Source organism: Budorcas taxicolor, chromosome 9, assembly GCF_023091745.1.
Source record: "Budorcas taxicolor isolate Tak-1 chromosome 9, Takin1.1, whole genome shotgun sequence".
Lineage (NCBI taxonomy): Eukaryota > Metazoa > Chordata > Mammalia > Artiodactyla > Bovidae > Budorcas > Budorcas taxicolor.
Window position 1 is genome coordinate 87,933,081 of NC_068918.1, and position 19,071 is coordinate 87,952,151.

The 19,071-nt window shown below is 44.1% G+C and overlaps 1 protein-coding gene across 2 annotated transcripts in view; it reads left to right on the top strand.

Moving 5' to 3' along the window:
• Positions 1-19,071, top strand: part of MAP3K4 (mitogen-activated protein kinase kinase kinase 4) — a 105,554-nt gene that overhangs the window by 46,770 nt on the left and 39,713 nt on the right. For both annotated transcript variants that reach the window (XM_052645503.1, XM_052645504.1), the window contains exons 4-5: positions 12,392-12,634; positions 15,386-15,532. In XM_052645503.1, coding sequence (XP_052501463.1) covers positions 12,392-12,634; positions 15,386-15,532 — 390 coding nt within the window. The remainder of the gene's footprint in view (positions 1-12,391; positions 12,635-15,385; positions 15,533-19,071) is intronic.

Below are 19,071 nucleotides of genomic sequence, written 5' to 3' on the forward strand. Positions count from 1 at the left end.
ATGATGCTGAACTATTTTTAAATGAGCGTGGCATCCAGGGTCACAGGTGCAGTCCCTTCTCTCTTCTTTGCAGTAGCTTACTTCCTTGTGAGTCGCGTGTCCCATGTTGATCACTGGATTTTAAAGAGAGATGAATTATAGAGAAAACTAAGAATGATCATAGGGAAACAGTATACACTGTTGGGTAAGCTTAAGCATAGATGGTCAGCATAGATGGTAGAAGTTTAATGAAAGTATTACCAAATGTATGTTTTGGCATGTGAAGATTTTTGTGAGCAGAAAATGTCTACTAGAGGAAGTGGCTTGAAAAGGGTACAGATTTGGTTTTATTAGCTTGATATCTTAGAAATTCTTTACAGTTAAAAAGTGGCAAAGCTAGCAGGGGGTATATTGTTGGATATTGTTCTTGGGAGTGAAAGAGTATAAGCAGTTCTTCTGTTGTGGTGAGTGTGCATGTTCATCTGTCTAAAAGCAAAAGCACCCAGCTCTTTGAGATCCCTAATTACCAGAGTTAGGCTGTGATTCTAAATTTTAATAGCTATATACATATATATGTGTGTGTGTGTGTGTGTGTATACATCTATTTTTTAAAAAAGCCTAATTACACCATCTGGCTTGCTTTGGAGTCAGAGATGATAAAACAGAAGATATTCTTTATTCGTTAAGATGGGAAGTATCGGAAGAGAACTGCAATTTGCAGAATTCTAAGTTTTAATCTGATGGCCAAATTGTGAGCCCTTAGGAGAAGGGCTCAGGCAGTCACATAATATAGCAAGATGTTTGCAGAATGAATCAATTCTGTTGCTGTAAGAGGTTAGTGTCCTTTGAGTATTATTTTGATTAAGTGAAGTCGCTCAGTCATGTCCGACTCTTTGCCACCCCATGGACTGTAGTCTGTCAGAATCCTCCATCCGTGGGATTTCCCAGGCAAGAATACTGGAGTGGGTTGCCATTTCCTTCTCCAGGGATTATTTTGATTAGAAATCTCAAAAATGAATTTTCTTTGAGCAGTATGTTGACTCTGTGAATGAGTTTTTATGTATATCTTTTTATTAGGGCAAATGATGTTTTTCCCTTTTAGTCCATGAATAACTGTTTTATAATAATAATTTATTGTAGTAGAAGTTTCAAAGTCAGTAGAGCAAAACTAGATCCATAATGAAGAATTGATGCTTTTGAACTGTGGTGCTGGAGAAAACTCTTGAGAGTCCCTTGGACTGCAAGGAGATGCAGCCAGTCCATTCTGAAGGAGATCAGCCCTGGGATTTCTTTGGAAGGAATGATGCTGAAGCTGAAACTCCTGTACTTTGGCCACCTCATGCGAAGAGTTGACTCATTGGAAAAGACTGTGATGCTGGGAGGGATTGGGGGCAGGAGGAGAAGGGGACGACCGAGGATGAGATGGCTGGATGGCATCACTGACTTGATGGACGTGAGTTTGAGTGAACTCCGGGAGTTGGTGATGGACAGGGAGGCCTGGTGTGCTGCAGTTCATGGGGTCGCAAAGAGTCGGACATGACTGAGCGACTGAACTGAGCTGAACTGCATAAAGATTTGGCATATGCTTCAACTAGTGAGCAGCTTATTTTGGTTTGGGTGTTTGGCTGGAGTTCAGTTCCAGCGAGGACACCTATGGGATGATGGGGCTGATTAATTTGTTCATTTTTTTTTTTTTTTGCTCTGTGGGCTTTTCTTTAGCTGCGGCAGGTAAGGTCCACTCTGGTTGTGGTGAGCGGGCTTCTCGTCACGGTGGCTCCTCCGTTGCCGAGCGGAGACTGGGGCCCGCGGCTTCGGGAGTTGCAGCTCGCTGGCTCAGTGAGGTGTAGCTCCCGGGCTCTGGAGCACAGGCTCAGAAACTGGCGCACGGGTTAGTCACCCTGCAGCCTCTGCGAGCTTCCCAGACCAAGGATCAGACCCGTGTCTTCTGTGTTGGCAAGCGATCTCCTCGCCACTGGGCCACCAGGGAAGCCCGGTTAATGTTTTTTCAGGAAGCACTATTTTTGAAGTGATACCAGTGAAAAAGTCCTGGCATTGTTACCTCACCTTTGATTCATTAGCTCTCATAGGAGAGAAGGGTTCATGTTGGGGCTTCTTAAAACTGCTTTGCGTTCCCTCCCGCAGACTGACTTCTTCCCTGCCCTGGAAGCTCTGTGGCATCGAATCCCTGCTGCTTCTGGCACAGCTTTGCATCACTTAGATGCGTTGGAACAAGAAAAAGATTGTGAATGAGTGCATTTTCACAGTAGTAAAATAGCGCATAGCTTTGAATTCTAAGTTGTATGCCTTTGGTGTGACCAGTTGAGATTTAACTGAACAAAAAGGTTACCTTTATTATAGAAAAGAGATACATACAAATTCAAAGTATAGTAATTAAAGATTTTAGTTTATTAGAATTATTTGGGATTGTTTGCATTTCAAAAAGAGATGAAGTACAGAAACACCTCTTGTTTTAAATTTTGGTTTAATCAGTTGTTGTGTCTATTAAATAATGAAAGAAGAAATAACCAAGAGCCAAAATTCTGTGTTGGAGATTAATCCAAACTGATAAAAGATAAGTCTCCAAAATGATAGTCAACTCAATGGGAAAGTAAAACTTTATTTTTATTCCTATTTCAGAGACATAATTTCCATAAAGGAAGTGCACATTTATGTGTATGTGTGTGTGTGTGTGTGTATATATATATATATATATATATATATATATATATGAGAATATGTACACTCCCCTTCTGGGTTTTAGTTTTTTTACTAAGTATGTCTGGGAAACAGCCACAGTTTTAAAATCAAATAACTGGATTCCATTTCTCGATGCAACACTTTCTCGCTACACAACTTTGTAAATGACTTAATCTTCCTGATCCCAAGTCTTCACATCTGTAAAATGGATATAATAATACTTTCCTACCTCACAGGGTTGTTATGAGGCTTTAAAAGATTTTTGTGTAAATAGTAAAATGCTGTAGAAATTAAATATAGACTATTTTTTTAGAAGTTTTGTTAACATTTTTCCCCCTTGAAGCTGACTGTACGCTAGTAGGGGCTAGACAAGTCTATATTTTTACTTTTTAAGTGTATTTTTAGCTTTTCAGTTCCGTCAGTTCAGTTGCTTAGTTGTGTCCCATTCCTTGCAACCCCATGAACCGCAGCACGCCAGGCCTCCCTGTCCATCACCAAGTCCCAGAGTTTACCCAAACTCATGTCCATTGAGTTGGTGATGCCATCGAACCATCTCATCCTCTGTCATCCCCTTCTCCTCCTGGCCCCAATCCCTCCCAGCATCAGGGTATTTTCAAATGAGTCACTTCTTCCCATCACGTGGCCAAAGTATTGGAGTTTCAGCTTCAACATCAGTCCTTCCAATGAACGTCCAGGACTGATCTCCTTTAGGATGGACTGGTTGGATCTCCTTGCAGTCCAAGGGACTCTCAAGAGTCTTCTCCAACATCACAGTTCAAAAGCATCAATTCTTTGGCGCTCAGCTTTCTTCACAGTCCAACTCTCACATCCATACATGACCACTGGAAAAACCATAGCCTTGACTAGACAGACCTTTGTTGACAAAGTAATGTCTCTGCTTTTTAATATGCTGTCTAGGTTGGTCGTAACTTTGCTTCTAAGCAGTAAGCGTCTTTTAATTTTAGCTTTTAATCTCTTTCAAATAATCGTACATTTTTAAGGGCATACGTTTTAAGCAATGGATAACCTTTTAGGTTTGAGGACAGTTCTACTTTCATTCCTAATTGTTAGAAACATCTTGCCCGACTTGTGCTGCAGACTGCGCCCACTATATTGCTTCTGTTCTGTGCAGTTTCTATGGCTTATGTGATAATAGCAATGAATACAGCTGGAGGATTTTGTAGAAAAGAATTATGATATATGATTGTTCTCATATATGACTGTATTTTTATTTCTCATTAAGTTACTTGCAACTTGTGTTTGTAAATAGCATCTAATATTTAATTCTCATTGGCTTGTAAACATGCTTTATTTATAAAACAGCTTTCCCTAAAAAGAAACATACTTCAGTACTCTGAAGTTTTAAAAATGTAACTAGTGATACTAAAAAAATCTATTTGCAAATTGTTTTAATAATACGGATATCATACATAGCCTTAATGGTTTGTTAAAAATCAAGTAACATTGCAGCTCCCTGTTGTGGTGCTGTTGGGGCTCAGTTGCTCAGTCCTGCTGACTCTTTTGCGATCCCAGGGACTGTGGCCCACCAGGCCCCTCTGTCCACGGGATTTCCCAGGCAAGAATACTGGGGTGGGTTGCCGTTTCCTACTCGAGGGGCCCTTCCTCACCCAGAGCTTGAACCCACATCTCTTGCATCTCCTGCATTGTCAGACAGATTCTTTATCGCTGAGCCACCTGGGAAGCCCCTGTAGCTCCCCAGTTCCATAAATTCATTTTCTCAGGACATGTTTCTAATTACATATGCAGTCTCTGGTTAACAAATGAGTTTGTATCTGAAGTTCAGTTTTTAAGACTGTTGTTTCAATCTCGAAAATAATTATTCAGATAAATTGCCATAAATGAGTTTCAGGCCTTCAAATAAAACTTAGGAAAATTTAAGTAACTGAACTAACAAGGCCAGCTAAAACTTTATTCTTGGCAGCAAGGTCAACATAATGTCAGAGTCAAAAATGAGAGAAAACGTCCCCCCCGCCCCCACCTTTGTTTGTGCACCTAGACGTGAACCTAGTTCTTTCTCACGCTTACTCATTCGTTTCCCGGTTTTCCTTTTTTCTCTATATTTAGACCATCCCAGGAGCTCAGTCCTGCTTAACTCCCCGCTTTGCTGCAATGTAAGCGCCTCTAATCTAAGTGTGGTTGATCTCAAGTCTTAGGAATAAATGTCCTGATGGCCATTTCACAGCAGTGTGTGCTGCTGTCCTTTTATGATAGAGATTGTTTAGTCTCCGATGTCTGCTCCTTCTCCATCAGATGCTGCTTGGAGAGCATCCCTCCCAGCTTTCCCTAAAAATTAATAGGAATCATCTCAGTCCAATAGTTCCTAGGTAGCCTTTCCAACAGTTACTCTAGCTGTAGGTTTTGTTGTGTTGTTTATAATTCAGTTTTAGCTTAAAGAGTAAAACAAGAAACTATGTAAACATATATAAAAGATTGATCCTTGATTTCAAAATTGCCTACATGCAATTGCATTTTTTTTTTAGTACGCTTGTAATCATGAATACTTTGAGATTTTTAGGGAACTTACAAAGATAGTACACAATTTTCATATGCTCTTCATCCAGTTTCCTCTGATATTGACATCATCATCAACTCTGGTCCACTTGTCAAAATTAATATACTAACATTGGTGCAAAATGCCGTTAACTCAGTTACAGACATTCTTTGCGTTTTTGTCCTACTGCTAATGCCCCTTGCCTGTTCCAGGACCCAGTCGAGGCCGCCCCACTGCGTTTAGTCAGTGTGTCTCCTTAGTCCCTTCCGATCTGTGGCAGCTTTTCGACGTTCCTTAGTTTCCATGACCTGGCTGGCTTGTAGGACACTCTCGAATTTGGGTCTTTCTGATGTTTTCTCATGGTTAGACTGCGTGAGCTTCTGTATGTAACGGGCTTCCGTATGAGCATCACAAAGGCGAATTGCCCTCATGCTGATGTCGACCTTGACCGCTTGGTTCGCGTCGTGTTTGCAAGGTTCTTCCACAAGTGACCAGTTTTCCCTCTCCGTGCTCTGTTCTTTGGAAGTAAGTCAGTAAGCGCAGGCCACACTCAAGGGGCCGGGAATTAAGCTCCGCCTCCAGGAGTGGGGAGTATGGGCACGTGTACTTGGAGTTCTTCTGCAAAGAAGCTTTGCCTCTTCTGTCCCATTGTTTCCGTTATTTATTTATCTCAGTATGGACTCATGGATCTTTATTTTCTACTTTGGGTTGTAATTCAGTGGTATTGTTGCTTACTTTCTTGCTCAAGTTGTTCTTGCTTTGGCCATTGGAGCTCCTTCAGGCGGCTTCTGTATCCTTGTCATACGTTCTCCTTTTTGTGTGTGTGGTTTTGCTTTTTGAGCAGTTTCTTGCTTTTTGGCATCATCTTGTATTTTTCCTGTTCCAGGCCTGAAATCAGCCTTTTCTCTAAGGAGCTCTTGTTCCTTTTATTGGAGAATGGGATTTAGGAATGGAGCCTTGGGGCCCAGATGTGTTCATTACTACTGGGGTATCTGCTTCTAGGCGCTCTGTGATAGAGTTAGAAAATATAGATCTGTCTTCTAATCCATGTACACACAGAGCTATAGTTACTTCCATATGTGTCTTTCTGCCTGTCTATCTGTTAAAAGTGACCGTGAGCTCATCCTGATGTCTCAGGCGCGAATCCTGCCCCACTGCCTCTCACCTTGCCTTGTTGTAACTTCTCTTGCAGCGAGAAACCTGGCTCCCATTACCGCAGTGGATTTATTATATTTGTGCAACCCTAGTTGACATGTAAGGTAGTCTTAGAATTGCTAACTAGGACCCCTCTGAGGACAAAATTACCAACTGGAGTAGTGTTTAACTGTAAGCACAGTTCTCTGTGTCTTTAGCCTCAGAGCATGTAGATGAAACATCGTTTTCTACAGTTAGGTGAGCACCTTTCCCTTCACATTCTCCAGTGCGGTTATAGTGTGCATTTGTAATACAGTTATCTCAGTCTGTCCTGGGGTCCCCTGGTTTCCTAGCTGATGTTTTTTAAGTTGCATGCTATAAAGTTCATTCTTTGTGTTATATAACTCTCTGGGTTCTGTGCATTTAATTTGTTGAACACCTATAAAATGTCTAAGCTCTGGACTGTGATACAGTTATTTTATGCTCCTCTGTTTTTGCTCTACCTTATGAAACTTAAGAACGATAAAATGAAAAACTGTATTTTAATGTAATGTACAAAAAAAAAATTAGCTGACTTTGACTATGTAGAACCATGCATATTACTTTAAATTCCAGGAAGATTTTTGGTTACTTTATTACTTTTTTGTATTAGGAATGGATCATGTAATTATTATAAGCTTAGTGACAAACGAAATATTATTTGTCTTTGAATCTGGCTATAATAATGCTCTTTTTTTTCCCATAAGCACAAGAAACCCTGAAGAAGTTTTCTTTTATGTTCAGAATGGGCAGAATACTGTAGAAACTAGGGAAGTGTTAGTCACTCAGTCGTGTTCAACTCTTTGCAACCCCGCGGTCTGTAGCCAGCCAGGCTCCTCTGTCCATGGGATTCTGCAGGCAAGAATACTGGAATGGGTTGCCATTTCCTCCTCCAGGGGATCTTCCCGACTCAAGGATCGAAGCTGGGTCTTCTGCATTGCAGGCAGATTCTTTACCGTCTGAGCCAGCAGGGAAGTCCAACTCTTTAACTAGAAACTAGGATATATATAAGCTATTATCATTTATTGAGTCTTACCATGTGCTAGATACAACAACCAAATGAAGCGGCGTTGTTATTTTTCAGAGAAGGAGTGGGGGGATAAGTTGCCCCAAAGCACAGAAGCTGTATATTGTGGGAGGGCTTCACACCCAGGATTTGGGGATACTGGACTTTAAACTGTGCCGATGGTTTCTAAGCCTGGCTACACAGTAGCTATACATCAGGAGCTTTTAAAAACACTTGCCTTTGCCCTTCTGGGCTAGAGGGCAGGTCAGACTCTTTCATGGTAGGACATATGCACTGATATTCATAACCTCGAGAGAACTTTATATGAATCCAGACCAGCACCAGTGCAGCTGAGAGTCAGTCCCTTGGAAACACCCTAAGTAGACTACAGTACTCCTTTACCCCATCTCCAAGGTCAGTGTTCAGTAAAACTGTTGTCATAGCTAATGTTTTATTTGTTGTAATCATCACCTGTCTGACTTTGTCAGTAAAGTTATAGGAACTTTTGAAGAAAAGCTGCCCTAACCCATTTAAAAAATAATTTTTATTGGAGTATACTTGCTTTGAAAAACAGTTTTTTATTCTTATCTTTTCTGACTTTTATTATTTATTTTTCTGCAGTATGTGGAGGAGATTGTTTTTTATTGAAGAATAGCTGATGTGCATATTATCTGTTGCACATGTACAGTGTAGTGGTTTACAGTGTTTGAACTCCATTCACAGTTATAAAATACTGTCTGTATTCCCTGTTGTGCGACGCAGCCTTGTGGCTTGTTTGTTTTATACATGGTAGTTTATATCTCTCCGTCCCTTCCCCACGTCGCCCCTCCCCGCTTCATCCTCCCCGCTGGTAACCACTGTGTAGGTTGTCCTCTGTGTCTGTAAGTCTGCTTTCTTTGTTATATTCACTAGTTTCTTGTATGTTTTAGATTCTTTTGTGTGACATCATACAGTATGTGTCTTTCTCTGTCTGACTGTTTCACTTGGCATAATGCCCTTCATGTCCATTCATGTTGCTGCAGATGGCAAGACTTCCTTCTCTTTTTATGGCTGGATGCCATTCTGGGAGGACAGGGGAGCCCGGTGGGCTGCAGCCCGTGGGGTCGCAGAACCAGACCCGACTTAGTGACTGAGCAACAGCAACAAGTATTCTCTTGTCTGTATGTAGCACATCTTCCTTATCCGTTCACCTGTTGATGGACACTTAGGTTGCTTCTGTGTCTCGGCAATTGTGAGTAATGCTGCTGTGAACATTGGAGCGTGTGTGTCTTTTCAAATTGCTTCCCTGGTAGCTTAGCAGTAAAGAATCCACCTGCCAGTATTGGAGATGTGGGTTAGATCCCTGAGTCAGGAAGATCCCCTGGAGAAGGAAGTGGCAACCCATTCCAGTGTTCTTGCTTGAGAAATCCCATGGGCAGAGGAACCTGGCGGGCTACTGTCCATGGGGAGCAAAAGAGTCAAACACGACTTAGCGACTAATGAACAGAAAAGAAACATCTTTTCAAATTAGTGTTTTTGTCTCTGGATATTTCACTTTCATGCATTGGAGAAGGAAATGGCAGCCCACTCCAGTGTTCTTGCCTGGAGAATCCTGGGGACGGGGGAGCCTGGTGGGCTTCCATCTGTGGGGTCGGACAGAGTCGGACACGACTGGAGCGACTTAGCAGCAGTAGCAGCAGCATATACCCAGGAGTGGAATTCCTGGGTTGTACAGTGGTTCTGTTTTTAGTTTTTTGAGAAACCTCCATACTGTTTTCCATGGTGGCTGTATCCCACCCACATACATGGATTTTCTAACCGAATAGCTGGAAAGATAATAAGCACAAATGCTTGCTTATTTGCCTATAGGGTTTTTTTGTTTTGTTTTCTTAAAGGAAGCACACTTATAAAACAGAATAGGAAGTTGAGATGTATTATTTTTGACTGCCGTGAGCCAGCTGAATCAAACTCGATGTAAGATGAAAAAGATGAAAGAACAGAACTCATCAGCTTGCGGTGGAGAACTGAATCTGTGCTGACAGTGACTAGACTAGTAGCTGGTCCCGAATACTCATTTTACGAAAGGGGATTGGTCGAGTAGCTTGGTCAAGGTTGCAAGACCGGGAAGCGGTGGAGTCCAGGTGTGAAGCCAGAGCTCCCTGCTCCTTGTTACCGTGTACTGCCTCCCCAGGTTATGCTTGGCCCCACACAGTGCCTTAAATGTTTTTCCTAATGCTTGTGTATCTGGCGGATTCGGGTCTTAGCTGTTGCACGGGGAGTCTTCGCTGTGTCCTGTGGGACCTGTCCTTGTGGCGCACGGGCCCTTTGGCCGTGGCCTGCAGGCTCCGGAGCGCACTGACCCGAGGTCGCAGCACTCAGGCTTAACTGCCCCGCAGGACGTGGGACTTAGTTCCCTGACCAGGAATCGAACCTGTATCCCTTGGATCGCAAGGCATATTCTTAACTCCTGGAGCACCAGGGATGTCCCTTTAAATATTTTCTGACTTAGTGGCAAGTGTTTAAAAAAAAAAAAAGAAAATTTCACATGAAAATCTGCATTTTTTGTTTGCCTTGCAGTCCCGGGCGGTCTGTCAGCACCGGCCCTGTCCACGTGGCCTGCTCGTCCCGCTTTGCACGCGCCGGTCGTTGGGGAGTCGGGCCTGTCTCATGTGTTTGGTGGGCCTGTCTCTCTGGCCTCCTGTCGTGGCCTGTAGGGTCTTCAGCCCCTTCTCTCTCAGCTTACAGTAACCGTGCGTTGGATTCCAACACGATCCTTTTCTGTTCTTCATTTTTAAACATGATGTTTGTTTTCAGAACTTTAGGGAAAGAGAAATAGGAGAGGGTTTAGGCTGTTCTTGCACCTTACTGCCCTTTCCCCTCCCCGTGTTTTATTACAATTGGGAATTTAAGATCCAAGTTTTCCCTTATAGTATGCTTTTACAATTTTTTGCAGTTTCCAGTATTCCTTGCTAATACTTGACTTGGAGTCCTTGGCCAAGTTACCTTTGTGGAGTCGTATCTGCCTCTGTGCTTCCTTTCCTTTGAGATTCTCGGCTTCTCATTTCCTTGGGCATCCATTCTTACCAATTTTGATTTGACTCAAATCTCCCATTCTTCCTTGGTAGTTTTTTAGAGAAGGTAAATGAGTTGTACTTGAGTTCTTCCCTGTGCAGAGGCTGTTTTCCTTTTTCCTCACAAATCAGGGATAGCTTGACTCTGCAGAAATCTCTCATCCACCTCTTCCTTTCGATCTTTCTGGAACTACCCTTATTCTTATGTTACAGCTTCTAGACCTGCCCTCCAGGTATCTTATTTGTCACTCAAAACTTCTGTTCCTTTTTCTTTTGCCCTAGGTTGTAGTGGTCATTTCTGCAGTTAATTTCTGAATTATTTCAAATTTGTATATTCTGATTTCAACATCATTCCTTCTGTTTTCACTGCCGTCATGGATTTTCTTTAAGGAATCTTGGTTGGTTGTTCCCCCCCCCCCCCCCCCCAGAGGGGTTTAGTGAGATTTGCATTAGGAGTATTTTTGCCCTTCTCGCCTGTGTCCTGCACTATTAAATCAGCGTCAGCTCTTCTTTCTTTCACCTCGGTCTCCTCCATGGTCAGCAGCTTTGTGATGTCTCTCCCTCCCTGGATGGGTTGGTGCAGCGGGCAGCGCCAGCAGGAATGTGTCTCCTCGAGCTGGGTGGGCCTGGCCGCTGGATCTCTGGGCTCTTACAGTTGTTGAGAAGGAGGGATTGTCCCTTCCCAGTGAGCCTGAAGCAGATGAATCAGCAGGCTGGAACTACAGAGAATGCCAAAACTGTTCTTCAGAATTTTATCCTAGAAAGTTTGCCGAGTTTTGTAGAGCTCTAAATAAACATTTTATCTGATGTCATTGTCCACACCAGAAGAAACGAGCACTTATACCGCCAAAAGCGTTCACACAGACGTGTCTTAACCCTGACCACATTTATCACAAGTAATCATTTTTTTAAAATTATGCAGCTATTTTAGAAATCGTTGCCTGTTACGGGAAACTAAAAGTATGTATTAATTTAGATACACACAAAAATATGTGTGGACAATAAAAGAATGTGAGTTGGGAGACCAGTTAAGAGGAGCAGCTGCGATTAGTGAGTGATGTTATAAGTTGAAGAAAAGTTGAGATTTTTGAATTTTGATGGCTTCAGTTTTCTCAGTAAAAGGAGAAGGCAAGTTCTTGGAGTGATTGGTCAGGATGGTATTGCCAGAGGTCTAAGAATACTGGGAGAGCTTCAGATCTGCTGTTTCAAGGGGAGAGCATGAGGAATCTGATGGGTAACTGTGTGAACAGTGAGCAACAGTAGAATTCCTGGGAAACATCAGATAGACAGATTAGACTGACCAGGTTAATTTTATGATTTTGTTTTAGCCTTTGATGTAACTCAGGAGAACAGATGGACAAAAGACTTGATCGAACCCACAGTTTTTATGTTTCACAAATGGCTATCTGGTTTTGTCATCTCAGATTTAATCATTCTCCGGTTTTCTCAGTCTAGAGATAGCTGTAGATAATACTGTGTATAACCTCAGAACCAAATGCTCCAGTTAAGTATGATAAAAAATGTGTGATGAAAACGATGAGCTTGATTCTTTTCCTACTACGCTTTTTTGATAAAGGTATCACACAACTTTATTTTTAGTTCTTGCGTGTGTGTGTGTGCTAAGTTTCTTCAGTCGTACCTGACTCTTTGCGACTCTACGGACCACAGCTCACCAGGCTCCTCTGTCCATGGGATTCTCCAGGCAAGAATGCTGGGGTGGATTGCCCTGCCCTCCTCCAGGAGGCCAGGGGTGGAGCTCGTGCCCCTTAGGCCTCCTGCGTTAGTTCTTGTTATCCTTTTTCCTAGAGCTTTTTAGGTCTGTATTGAAAATGGTGAATTATTCTAAAGATTATTTCTCCTGTAAAACGACGATTTCTGTGGGTTTCTCAGCAATTCTTGAGAACGGTAGTTTGTAACTGCAGTGTTGGGAAGTGCTCCTGGGTGCTCTCACGCTTTGTTGCCTTTGTGTTGCAGTTTTCTGAGTTCCCAGACCCCATGTGGGGTTCAGACTATGTCCAGCTGTCCAGGACGCCGCCTTCCTCGGAGCAGAAGTGCAGCACCGTGTCCTGGGAGGAGCTGAGGGCCATGGATCTACCCTCCTTCGAGCCTGCCTTCCTAGTCCTCTGCCGAGTCCTTCTGAACGTCATTCACGAATGTCTCAAGTTAAGGCTGGAGCAGAGGCCTGCTGGAGAGCCATCCCTCTTGAGTATTAAGCAGGTTTGTCTCAAGGACTTTCAGAAAATGCCGAGTTCTTACTATGTTTTTTCCTATAGACTCGAATTTTTCTTTTTAGGATTTTCCGCCCCCTTAATTATTGCAAGTAGTGAAAATTAGTGTATGTTAGTGTTTCTAAGCTGCTCTCTGTTGGGTAATTGAAATGTTCTTTTTCCATGCAGTCTTTAAAAATGAGGTGGTGGTTCCACCCTTTCTGTCTTCCGCTTCCTCATTCTAAAAGGGGTGCACACCCTGGTATGACCCTCTGTATCCTGTTACCATCAGTCTTTGAAGACTGGAAACTTAAGATTCATTCATAAGAGAGACTTTCAGTTCTTTATCGTTTTGTTCTTTTTGAAGCTTTGTATAGACAGGTGAAGGCCTCTGGTATGCGGGGGGGTGGTGGGGAGGGAAGTGTGTGGCTATTTTCTTGCTTAGGCACTTGTACAGTTTAAGCAGCAATGACAGCTTCTGCTTTCTCAGTTACTATTCATGTGGGTGGGATTTTCAGGGAGTTGGCTACTCCACAGGTAATAGAGGAATGGCTGGAAGCAGTTACATCTACCAGACTGAGCGTTTATATTTGTGCCTCACAATGTTCCCATATTGACGTTCATTATATGAAATAACCACCCTGGATTTTGATTCTGTGTGTGTGTGGCCTGCGATTGTCCATCCCCAGGGAGTTAGGTCTGGGAGCTCATTGGCCCTGAATGTCAGACGGGCAGTGGGGGCGAGTGCCGATTGAAGGACAGGCGGGGAGGGGGACGCACAGAACAGGCCTGGTGTGGTTTGTTCTGTGGCGTGGAGCCTGGTGACTGACGGGACTGGAGGGCTGGGCCTGCACCTCATCACTTCTCTTCCTGTCCAGCACCGGCCTGAGCTCTGTGCCCACCTTGGCGCTTTTTCCTTCTCACCATCTTGGTTCTGGTCACTGGCTGCCGTCCACGTGGGCTGTACTTTTCACTTGTCCCCCATATCACAGCCATTACTTAGAGCGTTTGGTTAAAATACCTTACCTCCCCTCCCCACGGAGCAAATACATACTTTGGGAACATAACCAGGTGAAACAAGGGGGAGTTGACCTTTTACTAATGGGGCTGTTGTGAGGATTAAACAGTCATTTATGTTAAAACATTTTGGAAAGTAGAAAACCAATACTTGGATTGATGTAGCTTTGTTGTGGTTGCTTAGTTGCTAGGTCATGTCAGATCTTTTGCAACCCTATGGACTGTAGCCGGCCAGGCTCTCTGTCCGTGGGATTTCCCAGGCAAAAATACTGGAGTGGGTTGCCCTTTCCTCCTCCAGGGGATCTTCCCAATCCATGGATCAAACTTGTGTCTCCTGCACTGGCAGGCGGGTTCTTTACTGCTGAACCACCTGGGAAGCCCAGTGAAGCGTTATTAGAGTAAAAATAAAATAGAAATTTTGTCTATAATGTATTCAGATTGAGTTGTAAGCACCTAAATGACATCCTTAACAGAAATTTATGTTAATACTTTTTCATAGATTTAATTCTAGCCATTGCTCTCCTATTGTGAGTAATTATTTTAAAAACATTTTGAAGGGGATCTTGTTATAAAGCAATCCATGTTTATTTTAGAAAATCTGAAAAATACAGAAAATTTCAAAAGTACAGAGAAAAATGAAAGCTATCTTCTTCTGCTATTCAGAGATAACTGCTATAACATTTTGGTATAGTTCTCTCCATTTGTTTTCCTATATGTACATGATTTCTGCACATGTAATGATTTTAAAAAGAAAAGAATATGCGTTTTCACCCTTAAATGTTTTTCAGAAATAAGGTTTTAAATGACTGCACTAGTACTTTACTGTATCAGTGCATCATAATTTATCTAATCTTCATTGTTTTGAATAATATTTTGATAAATATATTTGTGTATCGGTTTTAGCCTGGATCTCTGATTACTGTTTGCGTATAAAATGTGACAATTAACTAGTGAGTCACACATGTTTGGATTCTAGTAAGTTTGCACCAGTTTGCTTTCGCGACCAGCATGTTGTTAATGGAAGGACTGTACAGGTCCTGTCATTCCGTCTCTCCTCCATTCTCACGGCGCCTCCCCGGGGCCTGCAGTGAGTCTCACTCATGCTTTTGTTTTCCTTACAACTCCCCCCCTCCCAGCACCCCAGCTTCTATTTAATTCCATCAGATTTATCTTAGGTTCTTTTGTTTCGTTTTGTTTTTATGATGATAGTTTTTTTGATGGTAAAAGCCACAAATCACAATAGTTAAGTATGCTAAATTATTACAAAGGCCCCCAGGCTCTGTGGTATGTGAGTACATTTGAATCTTTATTAATGTTTTGTTGTTGTTGTTGTTAAAAAGGACCAGTCTCATGAGGAATTTTTTTTTTGTCTTATATTCCTTGTCTTATAATGTGAGCTAGAATAAACATAGATCTTTTTCTGTAGAATTTATTTTCTGTAAAACTTTATTTGTAGAAGAATATATTTTAGCATATCAGTTTTCTGTGTATATATATTTTTTGTGTACCCATGCTGTAATATTAATTACTTTTATTTTCACTGATTTGTTTTAATTATTCACTTGAGATTACTAAGTTATTTATGTGAACGAATGGATAAAGAACCTGGAAAGTATTTTGGGTTCTCAGAGGCACCGCTCACTTTTCCTGAGTGTTTTGAGGATTTGCGCGGGAACTGTGTGAAAACCAGCCAGTCGTCTGGTGGCACGTGTGTGATGGTGGAACTGTGCCTTCTGTCTTGCAGCTGGTGAGAGAGTGTAAGGAGGTGCTGAAGGGCGGCCTCCTGATGAAGCAGTACTACCAGTTCATGCTGCACGGGGTCCTAGACCACCCGGAGAAGACCGGCTGCAACATCGACGCCTTCGAGGAGGACCTGCACAAAATGCTGATGGTCAGGGCGGGGCCGGGGGGCGCGGGAGATGTCTGACTCGCGTGTGTCTTCTCCTGGCTCTTCTGAGCTCTCTGCTTGTGCTGCTGTTATTCCTTCCTGCTCTACGTGTCTCCTCTCCTCCTCATCCTTCCATTCAAGATTCACTTCCGAGTGTTAGCTGACAGTTTTCACCTCGAGCATGCATCTCTGCATGTCTTCTCTGGACCCCTCCGGTGGTTCCGATCGCAACTGTCTGATACTTAGTGATGTACTGCTCGTCTGTCCTCGGGTTTCCCCGGTTTAGGCTGAAAGCTGCACAAGCCAGGGGCTGTGACTCGAGTTCTTTTGCTTTCTGTAGTGTTTGGTGGAGTGCTGGCATACAGTAAACCCATGTTAGCGCTGCTTGAGTAGGTGCCCAGATGGTTACGTGATGTGGCAGGTTGATGGAACAGGATAGAAAACAGGAAGGCTTGTCGTCATGCTGTTTTGGGAGAGCCGTCACCCTTGCTTGACACCTCTCTGTATCCTGCCTCAGGATGGCTGCAGTACCTCCAGACACACCACCCTCACTTCCTAGGCTGGAAGGGACGGGAAGGGGGCAGAGGGACAAGTCTCCTTGTCAGCTAGGTCCAGAAGAGCAGAAGCTCCCCTGGAAGCCCCAGCATCCTCCTGACGAGGCCTGCTATGTGGCCACCTCGCTCTAGGGGAGGCTGGGCCTCAAGGATTCAGTTTTTCAGCCTCTAGCAGAAGGAGAAAAGAAAGGGTATGGCTGGGGAGGACTTATTACATCTGGTATCTTGCGAGAAATAATTTTGACTATAAAGTGACTTTTTTTATTGTTTGGGAGAATACAGAAAATGAATGAAATGTGGCTGCGTTTTGAAATACTGTATATATTTCTTGTGTCAGAAAAGCCTGTCATTGAATAGTTTACAATAAAAACAACAGGCAAATTAATTTTTCTCTCTATGAGTAGTTAAACCAGAAGTTTAAAAAGACAAAAAGTGCCTTGCTTTCCAAATTGTCTGTGATGGCCTCACAAAGACACACGCCACATCTTTTATGGGATGTTCACTGAGGCAGGAAGGGTGCGGGTTAGGCAGGTGAGCTGTGCCGTCCATGTCTTCCACCCGCAGCGCCCTCGTGTGCCTGGGAGAGGTCGACAGCCTAGGTTCAGGGAAGTCCCGAGACTCTCAGCTGGTTAGAGGACCTTAGCAGTGCTGAGAAGTTAGTTTTGACTTTGCTTCTAGTTTTCTGTGTGAGTCATCATGTCCCTTAGTTCATCACCGTAGTCTCACAGATGAAGGACTAGAGATTATCAGTGATTTTAAAAATTGTGTCCCAGAGTGTCCTAGATGAAGTAGTGTGGGGCATAACTTGAGAACTGGTGGAACCCAAAGAAAACCAGTGTTTCGTCAAGAAGGAAGGAGACCGTGGCCTTTGGAGAGGTGAGCATGTCGTTTAGTGCACCATGCCGCCCTCCCTTCCACGCGGAGGGCTCATACAGCGATGAATTAGAGCTGTGGCACCTCGGGGTGTGACCGGGCCGCAGGGCGTGGCCCCGAGGAGGACAGCCTGCAGACCAAAGGCGTGTGGTATGCAGAGAGCGTCGTGTTGTCTGTAGCGTTTCCTGTCCTGTGAGCCTGGAGAGAGACCAGGCAGGGTCTGGTCTGGTGGTGCGCACACTAGTCCCTGGGTTACAGAGGAATAGCATAGATTCAGGGAGAGGCACGGGGGTTCTTTGAATCCTTTGAAAGGAAGGAAGTGAAACTGGCAGGACTCAGGGATGGGTTGGGAATGGAGCAGGTATATAGAGAGATTGCTGGGTATCCAGTTCGTGCAGCCGGATGAGTACTGGAGATGTTGGATCCAGTGAGACTTTTAAATTGAAGATACGAGACCATTTGAAAGCCTTTGGGATTGATTTTGTTAAATGAAAGAAATGAAAAAATCTCATATGTACATGAGCGGAAAGGGGGCACTGGGAGTGCAGGGTTCCTTGGGTTCCACAAGGAAATGGGCTTCAAAACACAAGTGTTGGGCTTAGCAGGAGGCCCAGTTCCTCTACTGTTAAAAAGGGAAGAATGGTAATTTAACAGTATGTACGTTCATGTTATTTGTCTCAGGATGATAAGAGCTTTTATATCTAATAACAGAGGTTTTTTTTCTGTGAAGAGAGCTGACATCACCTGTGAGAATGGGTTGCAATGGATTTTGGCCGTGTGAGGAAAATGGAGAAATTTCAAACTTGTGTTTGTAGAGAGAAAGTGAATGGGCTGAGCAGAGGTTCAGGTATTACCAGGAACATGTGCTCTGTGCTTGGCGGGTGTGACTGTGTAGCAGAGTGGCCCCTCCCCGTGGTGTGGCTCTTGGAGACCTCAGCTTCTGGAGGACGGTGGGCATGGGGAAGGGCGCTGGGCTTGTCTCGCTCTGGGGTTGTGACAGGCACGTGAAGAGGCGTTGCGGGCTGGCAGAGTGTGGGGAGGTGGCAGGTGCCGACAGGAGCGCTGCGGGAGGACGGGACTGAGGGGGAGAGGGGTGAGTCTGGAGGAGAAGAGGCACCAGGGCGCTGGAGCTCCTGATGGAGTGAGGAGAGAGTGTAGTGGGGGAGCTGGGCAAGCAGCCTGCAGCTAGAAGGGGGGTTTAGCATCAGCACGTTTGAGCTGGGTTTTGGGCGGTTCTGGTAAATGCCAGGATCAGAAAGGAAACCTCGTCAGAGAGGAGGAAAGGTGCTTGGAACCGGAGGCAGTCAGAGAATGGACCTGAATCGGTGGGGGCGGGGGGTGCACCAGATGTTAAAGTCACACAGCTGAGCCTGGGACGGAGAGAAGGCTGAGGCACAGGCTGCTGTGTGATGACTGCCTCTGGGCCGTGGAAAATCAGTAGATGATGGTGCAGAGACAGGGCGTCCAGGGCACACCTGATCACGGAAACCTTAAAGGGGCAGAGTGTTTCTTTTGTTTTTAAATAAGGCTGTGTGAGGATGATGGTTTGAAAGTGGCAATGGAATACACAAAGATGCGGCCGTTGGCAGCCCTTGTGGTGTGCTGTAAGGCAGCCGCCCCTTGAGAGGGCTCTCAGGACAGCACAGTTTCAGGGAAGCCAGGGAGATGAAGCTGCCCTCCAGGAGTGGAAAGGGAGGTCCCGAGCCTGATGTGCAAAAGACCTGTTTTGTTGGGATGAGATGGGCATAGACCTTTGAAGTCGCAGGTTCCACTACACAGCTGTGTTCATAATGGACCCGTGACTGGAGATTCATGCCACATGCCTGGGTGGAGGAGGACCCAGAAACTCCAAAGATACAACAGAAGATAGTTTGCTTTAAGTGAAAAATTCCAGAGTTTTTGCCTACTGAAAGTTATTATTGGATCTCAGAAAACGCTCATTTCAGAGAACCCTAAGGTGTAGCCTGCTAAGGTCCTTGAGATCCAGGCCTGGAGAAAGGAGCCTGTAAACCTCCAGGCCGGGAAAGGAAGCCTCCCTCAGGGGGTGGGGAGGGTGGTGATCAGTCTCTCAGCAGTTCCGGTGATTCTAACATGACTCACGGTGTTAGAAGCTAC